Source organism: Monodelphis domestica, chromosome 6 (genome assembly GCF_027887165.1).
Source record: "Monodelphis domestica isolate mMonDom1 chromosome 6, mMonDom1.pri, whole genome shotgun sequence".
NCBI classification, from domain to species: Eukaryota; Metazoa; Chordata; class Mammalia; order Didelphimorphia; family Didelphidae; genus Monodelphis; species Monodelphis domestica.
The window spans coordinates 295212148-295228257 of record NC_077232.1 but is presented as its reverse complement, the minus strand read 5'-3'; the positions used below and the strand labels follow the sequence as shown (position 1 = coordinate 295228257).

Genomic DNA, 16110 nt, shown 5'->3' with positions numbered 1-16110 from the left:
GGTGCTTGGTCCAGTGGCAAGACCACTCTGGGTTCAGATCCTGCCTCTGTGACCATCACTCTATCATCAGTTTCCTCCTCTGAGTTAGTCTAGATGACTTTCAGCTCTATCTCTGGGCTTTGTCTTATGCTACTGAGCAGTTTTATCAGTGATATAGATAGAGGCAAGCACAGTATGTCAAATTTACAGAGGAGGCAGAGTTAGGAAGGATTGTGTATACTCCCAGTGACAGAGGCAAAAGCCAGAAGGAACTCATCAGGCTAGAGTGTTAGGCTGACTTTAATTAAATAACATCAAACATAGGAATAAACTTACTTTACAAAAGATCTACTTTGCTTGGACCAAGTTGGGAAAGATGAGGGTTAGCCTCAGTGCATCTGGAAATGATCTGGGGGTATTAGTGGACTCCCAGCTCCCAAGGCAGGTATCAGCAGGTGGGTAGCAGGAAGGAGATCTGGGGCTGCTCTGGGATCCCCTGTAGTAGTCAGAGGAGAGAGGTCCAGTGAGCCTAGTTTCATTTGACCTCCATCTGACCATCTGACTGACTCTACAGTACTGTTCTCATTTTGAGGCCCCAGTCTTAGGAGGGATTGAGATAAAGGAACATCCAGTGACTGGGAAATGAAGGTGCTACAAAAACAGAACTCTCAGCAAACATTTATTGTAAAATAAAGGATCAAAAACTCTGAGCATCAGGACACTGAAAAGCCCTATGGTCATGCTCCAACAGAGTTGTTAGGAGGGCCTGGGGACAAACATGGGGGTGGAGTGGCATGTGTTGTCTGGCTTCAGGGGTCGTGGGGAAGAGGAGTCATAACTAGACTGCCTGGACCATAACTGGAAGGTGTAAGAGGAGCACTGAGGCTCGAAGTGAGGAAAAGCTACCTAACCATGATGTAGAATGGATCACATCCAGACATGGTGGGTGCCTTCTCCTCACTGGGGGAATCACCATCGGTGCAGTGTGTATCCTAGAATAGATCCTTATGTGACTTGGATGAAAAGTCTCAGAAGTCCTTCTGACCTGGGAGGTTCTGAGGTTCTAGAGTAGGACAATGGTGGGTCAGTACAATGTGCTATCTCCAACTTCCTTCCATAAATTCCTATCAATTGATGGCTTTCAACAAAGGACTTTGCCTCCTACTGTCCTGAGAATATTGAGGCCAGTGGGGCTGAGTTGTCTCCCTCTCCATCTCTCCAGTGTCTGCAATTCTCTCCTGCTTTCTCCTGCCTCTGAGGCCCAGGTGGCCCTTTTCACTAAGACCAGCTATTCTGTCTGTGCCCATTTACCCATCCCTTCAACACAGAGGGGCTAGGGAACAATTCTGACCTAAGGAGTCAACCCCACAGCTCCTGTCCCCGGTCTCAGCTAAGGAGAAACCCCCTCTTTCTCTTTTTCTTCAGTCCCCACTAATTGGCTCCAAGAATAACAGTTCATTATAAATGCTGTCAAAACATTACATGTTCCCTTAAAGTTCTCCTGAAGTTCCTAGTTTCTCATTCACAGCATTTCCCTAAGTGGATTACAATCTTTGGGATTTCCCCATGTTTGTTTAAAAAAAACAAAAAGCCTAGGATTGCCCTTTTTACATTTCAAAATCTTCCTGATGATGGCCTTGGGAAATGTACGACCTCACATCATGTTTCCTTCTTTCTCAATAATGAATCATTCACAGCTTTCCTTGGTTTGATCTTGTTTTCCTCATTGAGAAAACTTTGCATAAAGGTTGGGGAGAAGCATTTCTTTTATTTCAAAGATGGCAGCCTAGAAGGAGCAGAAGTTCAGACCTCTGAATACCCTTCCTTACTAATCACAAACTGAATGCTCCTAGGCGACTGAAAATCAAACCTAACAACAAGACAGAGCCAAGGAACCCTCCTGTTGGACTCAATTCAAAAGGTATGCCCCCCCCAAAAGCCAGAATCTGAGAACACTTGGGTTTAAGGGGAAGGCAAAAGGAAGGTCCCAGGACCCTTCTCCCTCCCCCCCCCGAGTGCTAAGCCCCCAGGGGCAGTGGGAAACTCAGGGCAGGCAAAGGAGCTGGTCTGGAGGGTGTACCTTGCGGGCAGGGCTCTGCCAAGTTCAGAGTATCAAACACAGATGGTGGGGAAAAGCTGGAGAGGAAGCATAGAGCTGGTAGCCTGGTCAGAGCTGTGGAGATCCTCCATATTTGCTCCAGCCTTCCAGGAGGTTTTGGCCTCAGAGCACACCCAGCCCAACCCAGCTAAACTTAATCCCATCAAAAGTCTTCAGAACTCTGGGAAGCCCAGGCTCCAACACCCCTCCCTCAAGAACTTCTGGGCTTTAATCCAGTCAAAAGCCTCCAGAAGACAAGGAAGCTCAAACTCCAACAACCCTCCCCCACAGACTGCACTGAGAGATCCTTTGTCAAAGCTCTAAGAGGGGAGACTGACAGAGCCCCCAAAACCAAAAAAATAAGAGGAGCAAGAGCACAGACAAATACGGGGAGCAAAGAAGGGGTAAATATGAGCAAACAACAGAAAAAGAAGAAAGAAATTACAATAGACAGCTTCTATTCAGCAAACGGAACAGAGAGGGGGGGATCAGCAAACAATAAATTAGAAATCCCAGTGATTTGGATAAAGGCTTTGAAAGAACTCAAAATGCAATTCAAAACACAATTAAGTGAGGCTGAATAAAATTGGTAAAAAAAATTAAAAACTAAGATAAGTCATCTGGAAACAGAGGCACTTGAACTAAAACGTCTTGGAAGCCAAAATCAACCAACTGGAAAATGAGGCAATGGAGATGAAAGATGAGGCAAAGAAGAGGAAAGAAGAGGCAAAGGAGATGAGAGATGAGGTAAAGAGAATGAAAGATGACCTCCAAAGAAAATCAGACCAGAAGGAAAAGGATGACCAAAAATCCAGGGATGAAATCCAGTCTTTAAGAACCAGAACACAACAACTAGAATTAAGTGACCTCACAAGGCAACAGGACACTATAAAACAGAACCAAAAGAATGAAAAAATTGAGGAAAATATGAAGCATCTCATTCACAAAACAGAGGATTTAGAAAATCGTTCAAGGAGAGACAATTTAAGAATCATTGGTTTACCAGAAGACCATGACAAAAGAAAAATCCTGGACATCATACTACAGGAAATTATTCAAGAAAACTGCCCCGATATCCTAGAACAAGAGGGAAAAGTGGAGATTGAAAGAATCCACAGATCACCTCCTGTACTTAATCCCCAACTGACAACACCCAAGAATGTTATAGCCAAATTCAAGAACTATCAGACCAAAGAAAAGATATTACAAGCTGCCAAGAAGAAGTCATTCAGATACCACAGAACCACAGTGAAGATAACGCAGAATTTGTCTACATCCACACTGAAGGACTGAAAGGCATGGAATATGATCTTCCTGAAAGCAAGGGAACTAGGTCTACAACCAAGAATCAACCACCCAGCAAAACCGACTAATATCCTTACTGGTCAGTCTAATTAAAAAAAAGGAAAGAAGAAAACCAAATTGACTGTATCCAAGATGAAAAGGGATACCTCACCTCTAATGAAGAGGAAATTAAGGCAATCATTAAAAACTATTATGCCCAATTATATGGCAACAAATATGGCAATCTAGGTGATATGGATGAATACTTACAAAAATATAAATTGCCTAGACTAACAGAGGAAGAAATAGATTACCTAAACAACCCCATGTCAGAAAAAGAAATTGAACAAGCCATCAAAGAACTCCCTAAGAAAAAATCCCCAGGGCCAGATGGATTCACAAGTGAATTCTATCAAACATTCAAAGAACAACTAATCCCAGTATTATACAAACTATTTGACCGAATAAGCAAAGAAGGAGTTCTACCAAATTCATTTTACGACACAAATATGGTACTGTTCCCAAAGCCAGGCAGGTCAAAAACAGAGAAAAAAAACTATAAATCAATCTCCTTAGTGAATATAGATGCAAAAATCTTAAGTAGGATACTAGCAAAAAGACTCCAGCAAGTCATCACAAGGGTTATTCACTATGACCAGGTAGGATTCCTACCAGGAATGCAAGGATGGTTCAATATTGGGAAAATCATACGCATAATTAACCATATTAACAAGCAAACCTACAAAAATCACATGATTATCTCAATAGATGCAGAAAAGGCCTTTGACAAAATACAACACCCATTCCTATTGAAAACACTAGAAAATATAGGAATGAAGGGGCCTTTACTAAAAGTAATAAACAGTATATATCTAAAACCATCAGCAAACATCATCTGCAATGGGGATAAATTAGAAGCCTTCCCAATAAGATCAGGAGTCAAACAAGGATGTTCATTATCACCTCTATTATTTAACATTGTACTAGAAACACTAGCAGTAGCAATTAGAGAAGAAAAAGAAATTGAAGGTCTTAAAATTGACAATGAGGAGACCAAGCTATCACTCTTTGCAGATGATATGATGGTCTACTTAAAGAATCCTAGAGAATCAACCAAAAAGCTAGTCATAATAATCAACAACTTTAGAAAAGTTGCAGGACACAAAATAAACCCACATAAGTCATCAACATTTCTATATATCTCCAACCCATTTCAGGAGCAAGAATTAGAAAGAGAAATTCCAATTAAAACCACCCTAGACAATATAAAACACTTAGTAATCTATCTGCCGAGAAAAACTATATAAACACACCTACAAAACACTCTCCACACAATTAAAACTAGATCTAAACAATTGGAAAAACATTGATTGCTCATGGATGGGACGAGCTAACATAATAAAAATGACAATCCTACCCAAATTAATTTACCTATTTAGTGCCATACCCAGTGAACTACCAAAAAACTTTTTTACTGAATTAGAAAAAAACATAAAGTTAATTTGGAAGAACAAAAGATCAAGGATATCCAAGGAAATCATGAAAAAAATGCAAAGGAAGGTGGCCTTGCAGTCCCAGATCTCAAACTATACTATAAAGCAGTGGTCATCAAAACAATTTGGTACTGGCTAAGAGACACAAAGGAGGATCAGTGGAATAGACTTGGGCTAAATGACCTCAGCAAAACAGTCTATGATAAGCCCAAAGATCCCAGTTTTGGGGACCAGAACCCACTATTTGATAAAAACTGCTGGGAAAATTGGAAGATAGTATGGGAGAGATTAGGTTTGGATCAACATCTCACACCCTATCCCAAGATAAAGTCAGAATGGGTGAATGACTTGAATATAAAGAAGGAAACTATAGGCAAATTAGGTGAACACAGAATAGTATACTTGTCCGATATATGGGAAAGGAAAGACTTTAAAACCAAGCAAGAGCTAGAAAAAAATCACAAAATGTAAAATCAATAATTTTGATTACATCAAATTAAAAAGGTTTTGTACAAACAAAACTAATGCATCCAAAATTAGAAGGGAAGCAACAAATTGGGAAACAATCTTCATTACAAAAATGTCTGATAAAGGTCTAATTACTCAAATTTATAAAGAGGTAAACCGATTGTACAAAAAATCAAGGCATTTTCCAATTGATAAATGGGCAAGGGACATGAATAGGCAATTTTCAGTTAAAGAAATCAAAACTATTAATAAGTACATGAAAAAGTGTTCTAAATCTCTTATAATCAGAGAAATACAAATCAAAACAACTCTGAGGTATCACCTCATACCTAGCAGATTGGCTAACATGACAGCAACAGAAAGTAATGAATGTTGGAGGGGATGTGGCAAAGTTGGGACATTAATGCATTGTTGGTGGAGTTGTGAATTGATCCAAACCATTCTGGAGGGCAATTTGGAACTATGCCCAAAGGGTGCTAAAAGCTGTCTACCCTTTGATCCAGGCATAGCACTGCTGGGTTTGTACCCCAAAGAGATAATAAGGAAAAAGACATGTACAAAAAATATTCATAGCTATGCTCTTTGTGGTGGCAAAAAATTGGAAAATGAGGGAATGCCCTTCAGTTGGGGAATGGCTAAGCAAATTGTGGTATATGTTGGTGATGGAATACTATTGTGCTCAAAGGAATAATAAAGTGGAGGAATTCCATGGAGATTGGAGCAACCTCCAGGAATTGATGCAGAGTGAGAGAAGAACCAGGAAAACATTGTACACAGAGACTAATACACTGTGGTACAATGGAATGTAATGGACTTCTCCATTAGTAGCTATGCAATGACCCTGAACAACTTGGAGGAATCTAGGAGAAAAACCACTATCCACATTCAGAGGAAACACTGTGGGAGTAAAAACACCAAAGAAAAACAACTAATTGAATACATGGGTCGAAGGGATATGGTTGGGGATGTAGACTTTAAATGAACAACCTAATGAAAACAAGAACATGGAAATAGGTTCTGATGAAGGACACAAGTAATACCGAATGAAATTGTGCATGGCCTGTGGGAAGGGTGGGTGGAGGGGAGGGAGAGAAATAATGTGATCATTGTAACCAAGGAATAATGTTCTAAATTGACTAAATAAACTAATTCAAGTGGAAAAAATAAAATAAAATACGAAACAAAAAACCCAAATATATTAATTTGTGGCTGCAGACAGCAACAAAAATAAACTTCTCTTTTTATTTCTAAAAAAAAAAAATAGAGGTTGGGAAAAAGAAGGTGAGACCTGTACCACTTGTTCAAGATTATTAGTCTTTGGATGGAATCCAAAGAAGTCTCTCACTATCCCAGTGGAAAGGTTCCTTGGGCTCATGCCAGCTTCTTATGAGTACTGGTACAAGACTGAAGGAGAAGGTTTGGCATTGGAAGACCCGGCTTTGAATCTTGACTTACCATCTATGTGACATCCATTCGCCTTCTTTGTGACATTAAACATGTCTTTTTACCTTCGTTTCCTTCTCTAGATGTTTCAATAGATATTCTCTAAGGGCATGGGAACATACAGCTAAGACTGGAAGGGATCTTGGAACTTGAAATTTATCTAGTCTGAGTCCCTCATTTTATAGATTAAGAAACTGGGGCCCTAGAGGGTTCGTGCTTGCCCACGGTCACATGGATAGACCCTTTGTCCTAACTAACTGATCCTGATGGGTCTTTCTGCTCTTCTCTCTGTGCTCCTCTGATCTTCCCTGAGGCTGATACAGGGCTCTGCACATAGTCCACACTTCCCCAGTCCTGGGAACATACTCAGAAGGATCACACAGGCAAAGCCCAAGAAAGGACTTTTGGCTGCATCAAGAGGCTATGGAGCTGTTAGCAAGACAGACGATCTCTATTCTGCACCAGCCAGACCTCAGTTTTGAATACTGGCCTCAGTTTTGGGGGCCACAGTTTAATAGGTCAGAGATGTGCTGGAGAGGGTCCAGCAAAAGCAACTCAAATGGTAATGGGTCTTGCATCTATGCCAGGTAAAGAGTGGAAGATGAAGAGGACTCAGGAGAGGAAAGGAGGGAGCCATGATCCTTGTCCTATGAAGAAATGACTAGACTTGTTCTGTGAGGCCCCAGGGAGCAGAACCAGCGAAGAGGCCACTCTGACTCCAAATTCTGGTTGTCCCAAAGTGATAACACTAGGGAGGAAGGCCTGTAGGGGCTGAGCGTCCCCCACCTCTGAGGCCTTCAAGCACAACCTCTGAGATGTTACCTATGGGATAATGAGGACTCCTTTCAAGCATTGGTTAGACGGCATGACCACTGAGGAGCCCCTCAACTCTTGGATCCTGAGATTCAGTGAAGTGATGTGATGGAGTTCCCTATTCCCTGACAGTGGCCCAGAGAGATTTCTCATCAGCTGCATTTTGGAGGGCACAAAAATAGAGAGGCCTGTGGCAGAGTGTGCCATGTGGGCAAATGGCAAAAGACTTGGGGACTTGGACCCCCCGAGCGGCCGATGGTCAGGACCCACTGATGTGTGTGGGAGAGTCGAGAGCAGGCCTTGGGCCATAGCTGTGAGCCCAGTGACTACACCAGTGTCAGGGACAAACCAGGGCCCCAGAAATAGCCAGACCAGGAGCAGAGCAGGGGAAAGCCCCTTGGTGTAGGCACACCAGCTTACCCAACTACACACGGCTACACCTCAGAGTCTCTGCTGGAATCAGTCCCTTGGCTGGTAGTTTAAGGATTGTACCACCTGGTGGAGAGATTATATATGACAGACACCCCAATCATAATTTATGATTATGTAATTATGCTATAATTATATATTTCTATTTATATATAATTGATGATTATGTAATATTCTATAACTATATACTTATTTATAGATTTATAGACATATTTTACATATAATTTAATTATATAATTATTTAAGAATCATATACTTAGTTTTATTATATATTTACATATCATTTATGATTACATAATTATTTTATAATTCTATATTAAATTTATATTTTATATATTGTGCATGTAATTTATGATTATGTAATTATTCGATAATTATGTATAATAAATTATAATTATGTGATAAACTTATATAATAATTATATATAATTAATAAAGTAAAAGCCTGTTTTCTGTAGGTTTAGAGTGAGCAGGATGAGCCCATGGGAGTGCTCAGACAAGGGCAGGGCCCCAGGTGCCCCCCAGGATACTCCCCAGCTGTACAGGCAGCCTTCATCTATGTTAGATGCCCTGAGGCATCTGAGAGAGCCTTCTTGTAAGAGTCATTGCTAGGAGTGTCCTGGTACTACAGTTTTAGAGCTGGATCAGAGGCCAGCTATTCCTCGTGTCCCCAGTCTTCCTTCTTTCCAAAGGAAGGCCACCCACAAGATGAAGGGCTCAGCCCTGGCTTATGCAGATAGGAAGCAGAAGAACTTTGTCCTCAAAGAACTCTGTCCACTTGCCCATCCTGCCTTCATGGCAAGGCCTAGGAGGTGACGATTTTTTTTAAATTTTATAGTATTTTATTTGATAATTTCCATGCATTATTCATTAAAGACAAAGATCATTTTCTTTTCCTCCCCCCACCCCCTGTAGCCGATGCGTGATTCCACTGGGTATCACATGTGTTCTTGATTCGAACCCATTGCCATGTTGTTAATATTTGCATTAGAGTGTTCGTTTAGAGTCTCTCCTCTGTCATGTCCCCTCAACCGCTGTAGTCAGGCAGTTGCTTTTCCTCGGTGTTTCTACTCCCACAGTTTGTCCTCTACTTATAGATAGTGTTTTTTTCTCCTAGATCCCTGCAGATTGTTCAGGGACATTACACCGCCAATAATGGAGAAGTCCATTACGTTCGATTATACCACAGTGTGTTTGTCTCTGTGTACAATGTTCTCCTGGTTCTGCTCCTCTCGCTCTGCATCACTTCCTGGAGGTTGTTCCAGTCTCCATGGAATTCCTCCACTTTATTATTCCTTTTTGCACAATAATATTCCATCACCAACATATACCACAATTTGTTCAGCCATTCCCCAATTGATGGGCATCCCCTCGTTTTCCAATTTTTGGCCACCACAAAGAGCGCAAGGAGGTGACAATTTAAAAAGCAAAACAAACCAACTTCCTGCCCTGGAAGATCTTAGAGCATTAAAGAAAGTTAGAAAAGTTCTTTTTTTTTCTGGCCCTGTATCCCATCTGAGAGGATTCAAATCCGTCGATGACTAAAAGCCCCTTGATTCTTGTGTTTTTCTCAAGCATACCAAAGCTTCAGGGTGTAAAAAAAAATCATTATTTAAATTGCAAAGTTTAAATTCCTTTTGAGAAGAATTTTAGGTAAAGAAGATGCTACCTCTCTGAATCCAGAACTGAACTGTTGGAGAAGCCACCATGAGGAAGCCTCCAGACCACAAGTTGCACAAAATTGAACTTTGGGTGTGGTTGATTGAACATTTATTTGTATGTATACTTTTATGCCAAAGGGGACTGCCCCCTAATGGCTTTTTGTCAATGTGTTCAGCAATTATTGGTTTTATTCTTTTTCTCTTATCCTCACATTATTGTAATCTTTAAATTGATTATGTTTTCATGATCCTTTGGAAAAAAAATTAATTTTTTTGCAAATGATCATACGGGGGAATGTAAAAAATAGACTCGAATACAGGACTACAATCCCCATGAGCCTTTGCTCCACTTCCCCAGAATGCCTTGTAATCTCACCTGGGCCGAGATCGAGAAGGGATTTAAACTGAGGAAAAGGCTTTTGGGGGGCTTTTGGACTTCCGTTTTGGAGCAGAGGCATCTCTTCCATGATGTGAGGTTATTTTGTCTAGGCCTCTGGCCTAGGCACATGTTTCTTACTTGTATATTCTTAATCTTTAACCTTTAATAAACCTCTAAAAAATATAATACTCCTTGCAGAGAGAAACTAATTTCTACCTGCCTCAGTCTCCCCATTTCCCCTAAATTTTAATCTTTACAAGGGTGAGGGCTCCATGATGGTGCTGTCATGGCTTCTGGCCCAGTGTGAGAGAACACTACAGATGGGGGCTCAGAAAGCAACCAAAACATCTCCAGCTTGAGCTGAATTCCTAGTTCTCTGAAACATGGGCTTTGCTTGTTAGAATTCCCAACACTTGGGCTGTTACTTTGGGGATGGGAGGGGTAAGACAGGCAGGCCTGGCATGGTAACTAGAGAGCTAACTTTTGAGTGACAGAAGCCTGAATTCAAGTCCTGCCTCAGGCTGATCATACTGTCTGTATGCTGCAGGCAAACCTCCTTGATATTGTGCCTGTGAGAGCAGCAGATGCTCCTCTTTGGGATAGAAGGCTCTGGCTTCCCAAGGAATTCCCTACCCCCGAGGAATCACAGGCCCAGTGCAAAAGAAAAACAGGACAATTGCAAGATTGAGTTTGCTTTCTTCATTTAGAGAATTCAGCGAGGGTGAGGCCAGAGAGTGAGGAGAAAGCAGAGGAGGTGTCTGAAGAGCCCTGAGGCTCTCACCAGAAATAATTGATTATCCTCCTGACCCCAGGCCTATCTTCCAAGCTTTCCCACCTGCCCTGGGCATGCTCTTTGCTGGGATGAAGGTCTCCCCTCTGACTAACCCCCTGCCCAAGTCCTCTCTCACAGCACAGAATCAGGCACCTCCTCCATGCAGGGAGCTGTGCTAAGCACTAAGAGTACAAGAGGATGGGCCTTGCCTGGGAGGAGCTCCCCATCTAATTAGATCCATACAAAGTGAGCTATCGCCTGACCTGCCCTCCAAAACCCCCTTAAAAAGGCGTGTTAAATTTTTTATGGTTGGAGTGAATTATTGAATTGGTGGTTGCCAGGGATTTAATTACTAAATCCCAAAATGAATTACTAAAGTAAAATGTAATTTGTGGTAGTTTGTTTACAATAGAGGGAAGATATTAAGGAAGAGAGAAAAGGGGAGAGAGAAAGCTCTGGCTTCCTCTGAGCCAGATAGAAATTCTAAGCCCCAGCCAGGGGAACTCCTCTGAGCCAGGTAGAAATTCTAAGCCCCAGCCAGGGGAATGAGTCTCAAGACAATGGGCCTTTCTCAAAGATTCACACCTCCAGGAAGGGCAAGGAACTAAGTCAGCCTTTACACTCACCACAGTGACCATCTAAAAGAAAAGCAGTCTGAGGTCTCCTGCATGAGCTCCTCCAGAGGTCCAGTTCCACAGCCACGTGTCTTCACTCCAAGTCTGAGTGTCTGTCTTCCAGTCTCTCCTAAAGTGTCTGTCTTACAGTCTCTCCTCCAAGTGACTGTTCTTCACTCCAAACCCAAGTCACTGATCTCCAGTCCAGCTCCGAGTGGCTGATCCTTCGATCTCTCTCCGTGTGCCTCTGTTTCCTCTATTTAAAGACATTTTTCTCTTGTGTCACCTTCCCTAAATTTTATATCTACCAGTCACAGCAGACACTCCTCTCCAGGACTGCCCATTCAATGTATGAAATGAGTGTCACCTTTTGTAGTTAGTTAACACCTTTTTGTAGTTAAAATGGGTAGATCTACTTTAAATACTGAGTTAACACTTTGGGGATTAAAAATAGACAGGGGATTACAATTTTATCTTCACTGTCAAGGAAGAGCTAAGTACCTTCATTGTTACAATGAGGAGATAGCCAAATCCAATCTTCACAGATGCTTGGTCAGAATAAGGGGCTTAGGCTCTATGGCCTCCTGTACTTTACAGCCCGAAGCCTAGGCTCCCATGGGTCGTGTTTTTTCCTTCGAAACCGAAGCTTCTGGCAGACCAGGGAGGACACTGTCATTGTCCTACCCGTGTCCTTTCTTGTTTTTTCCATCTGTCTCTGGGTCTGGTGAATGGGGGCAATGATCTTTAGGCAGGCTTAGTGGCCCGGGTATCCCCTCCTTTACCTAGGGATACTTCCTGTGAAAGGGGGGAAGGTCTCATGGTTAGCAAGGCTCCCCTTTTCTAAGCAGGGCTCATGGGGCTCCAGTGAAAGAAAGGATGCCAGTCCCTGGGATGACTCATTACAAGCTATCAGTATCCCCTGGGAGCAGGCAAGAGTGGTCATGAGCACTGACTGCTCAAGTTCCCAAAGGGAGAAGGCATGACCAGCACTGGGGGCCATGGCCAAGGGGACTAGGTTCTCCTTTGCTCCAGCCAGGATGGAGCTCAATGGAAGGGAAGGACTTGGACGTTGTCAAGGACTAGGGAGGAAGGATGATCTCTGACACCAAGCCTGGGTGGCAAGGAGTGCTCTTTCTAAGACATGGGAAGAGGCCTGGAATGCCTAGGAGGGCCTCAAAATTTGGAGACTGTTTGTGTAATGACCTTATTTCTGTCTCTACACTAGTCATGAAGCAAGGAAGGAAGCTCCAGAAGGGGGCTATCAATATGGGACTCATGAGGGCCTCAGAGAGGGGAGCGAGGGAAGGAGAAGAACAGTTCCTCAGGGAAGCCCTTCACAAGCATTCATGGGAAAACAAGAGCATCATGGTGGATACTGGGCCTGGAGCAGCCTGGGTCTTACACTCTGACCTCTGTCTTTCAGTGAAATATGAAGAGCTGTTCTGTTTCTCCTTCAACCCCAAGCTGGATAAGGAAGAACGGGAGCAAGGCTGGAGGCTGGTGGATCTCCGAGAGGAGTACAAGCGCATGGGCATCCCCAACAGCTGCTGGCACCTCAGTGACGTCAACAGAGACTATCGGGTGAGTGCAGAGGTTGGTGGGCACAGGGGTCATGAAGAAGGCCCACCATTTGGAGGCCTTTGAGAAGGGCTCCCCCAGCTCTCTGATTGAACCTCCCCTCTGCTTTTTCTAAAACTAGGCATTTATGGGGAAGAGCTATGTGGCAGTGGAGGACAGGAAGGCTGGTTGGAGCATTTTTTGGACAGCTCATCCAATTCCAAGGTAGCCAGTGTTCTCATGCACATAGTAGTTGTTATAAAAATGCTTATTCTCTCCCAGACGTATGTGGTTGATCTTCTACTTTCTTCTTAGGGAAGAGAATGATCTATTCCATCCTTTAAAAAATATAACTTGAAGGGAGCAGCTAGGTAGCTCAGTGAATTGAGAGGCAGGCCTGGATATGGGAGGCCCTAGGTTCAAATCAGGCCTCAGACACTTCCTAGCTGTGTGATCCTGGGCAAGTCACTTCACTTAACCCCCATAGCCTAGCCTTTACGGCTCTTCTGCCTTAGAACCAATACCCAGTATTGATTCTAAGATGGAAGGTAAGGGTTAAAAATAATAATAATAATAACTTGAAGACACAGGGCTACATAGAGAAAAGAGCTTAGTACTAGAAGTCAGAGAGAGACCTGGGCTTCCACCCCAGCTCTGCTTTGGGACCTTGGACAAAAGAAACAAAATGAACCCACTTCCATGTCCGCGCCCACCTCCTTCTCAAAGACAAAACAAAAGAAACTCAGCTTTTCCAAAAGTTAGGCATTTGGATTGGACAATCTCCTCTGAAGATTCTGGGATGTAAATCCTCACTCTGTAGATTCTTAGAGTGATAGTAATAATGTCAAGTTTGCTTAAACTTTAATAGGAAGTTGTTTCAAAATGCCGTTCACCTCCAGAAAGAGGGCTAAGGGAATCTGACTGCAGATTAAAGCCTACTTTTTCCTCTTTATTTTTCTTGCTTTTTTTTATTCAACATGGCTAATATGGAAATATTTTTTACATAATTTCATATATATCATTGAGATCATATTGCTTGTCTTTGCGATAGGTAGGAGGAGGGAGAGAATCCAGAACTCAAAAAAATTTTTAAATGAATGTTATAATAGAGAGATAAAAATTTGTTTTTAAAAATAAATTTTAAAAAATAAATGAGAAGTTTCTGTAGATTTGGGCTCTGAGGAGATCTGGTCCTCGCTTTTCTGAAACTTATGTGGAGAGTTAAATATTGAATGTAAATGTAGTGGTAAATATTCCAAAGCATCCATTGCATGGTCTGGGCAAGAACAAAGGCAGAAAACCTTCTGGAAACTCATTCCTGAGAATAGAATCTTGTTGTTGTCCACTGGGAAGGCACAGAGAGCATCTGACTCTTCTCAGTGTAAACTTTCTGGTAGTTCTAATCATGAATTTAAAATGATAATAATAATAATAATAACAATGTGACCTTTTTAAGTCATCCTTCTCCTTCTGGTCTGATTTTCTTTGGAGGTCATATTTCATTCTCTTTACCTCATCTCTCTTCTCCTTTGCCTTATCTTTCATCTCCTTTGCCTCATTTTCCAGCTGGTTGATTTTGGCTTTCAAGACACTATTTTCTGTCTCCAGATGACTTATCTTAGTTTTTAAGTTCTTTTCCCAATTGTCTTCAGCCTCTCTTAATTGTGTTTTGAATTGTATTTTGAGTTCTTCCAAACCCTGTATCCAATTCACTGGATTTTCTGTATTATTGTTTGATGTTCCATCCTTCTTTTCTGTTCCATTTGCTCTTTGTTCATTGCCGGCATAGAAGCTGTCAATTGTATTTTTTTCTTTTTCTGTTGTTTGCTCATATTTACCCCTTCTTTACTCCCTGCAGTTGTCTGTGCGCTTGCTCCTCTCATTTTTTTTTGGTTTTGGGGTTTTCTGTCAGTCTCCCCTCTTGGAGCTTTGTCAGAAGATCTCTCAGTGCAGTCTGTGGGGAAGGGGTGTTGGAGCTTGAGCTTCCCTGTCCTCTGGAAGCTTTTTTTTGGATTAAAGTCCAGCAGTCTATGGGGGAGGAGTGTTGAAGCTTGATTTTCCCTGACCTCTGAAGACTTTTCATGGGATTAAGTCCAGCTGGGTTGGGCTGGATGTGCTCTGAGGCCAAAACCTCCTGGAAGGCGGGGGCAATATAGAGGGTCTCCACCACTGTGACCAGGCTGCCTGCTCTGCACTCCCTCTCCAGCTCCTTCCCCACTCCCTGTGTTCAACGCTCTGAGCCTGGCACAGTTTTGCCCGCAAGGTACTCCTTCCAGACCTGCACCTTTGCCTGCCCAGAGGTTCCCACTGCCACTGGAGGCTTAGCGCTCCAGGTGGGGGAGGAGTCCCAGGACCTTCCTTCTTTCTTCCCCTTAAACCTGAGTGTTCTCAAGTTCTGACTTTTGGAGGGCGTACCTTTTGAATTGAGTCCAGCAGGAGGGTTTCTTGGTTCTGTCTTGTTGTTAGGTTTGATTTTCAGTCCTCTAGGAGCATTTAGTTTGTAATTGGTAAGGAAGGGTTTTCAGAGGTCTGAACTTTCACTGTCTCTACGCTGCCATCTTGACTCCACCTAATGTGACCTTTTTTAAAGAAAGAAAAGGCAGCATGTTTACAGGATAGGGGGGATCTAGATGGATGGAGGGAATAGTGTGGAGAGCTCTGAAAAAATAGGCCTTGAATGTCACCAAAAAGACTTTGGATTCCCTACAGTAAGCAGAAGGCAACAAAGGCTTTGGAGTAGAGAGATGTGGCTGGATCCCTGAGCTAGATTAATATGGCAGCCTGGAGTGAGTAAGACCTCATTCATTCAAACTCTTCTATTAGAGGGGAATGTCTAGATTAGAGGGAAAATCAATTAGAAGGGAAATCAATCCCTTTGGGTGGTAACAGGCAGAGGGAACAATTACTGAAGGATAAACCAGGTCAATTCCCATGACTTGCTCATGGGGGCTTAATATTTTTCTTTTATGGTTGTTGTTTGTTGTTTCACCTTTGGATTTTGACATCTCAATCAGTGCCCAGGAGAACCCTTTCTTGTAACAGAGGAAAAGGGGGTGCAAATGCAGATGGTACAGTTCTCTCTTCTGATGGGGAATGCCATATTCCCCAGTCATAATCTCCT

General features: G+C 42.5%; 1 protein-coding gene across 1 annotated transcript in view; it reads left to right on the top strand.

The window, feature by feature from the left end:
* MTMR7 (myotubularin related protein 7) overlaps nucleotides 1–16110 on the top strand; it is a 123928-nt gene that overhangs the window by 59318 nt on the left and 48500 nt on the right. Inside the window, exon 4 of the mRNA XM_007495622.3 lies at nucleotides 12856–13013. Coding sequence (XP_007495684.2) covers nucleotides 12856–13013 — 158 coding nt within the window. The remainder of the gene's footprint in view (nucleotides 1–12855; nucleotides 13014–16110) is intronic.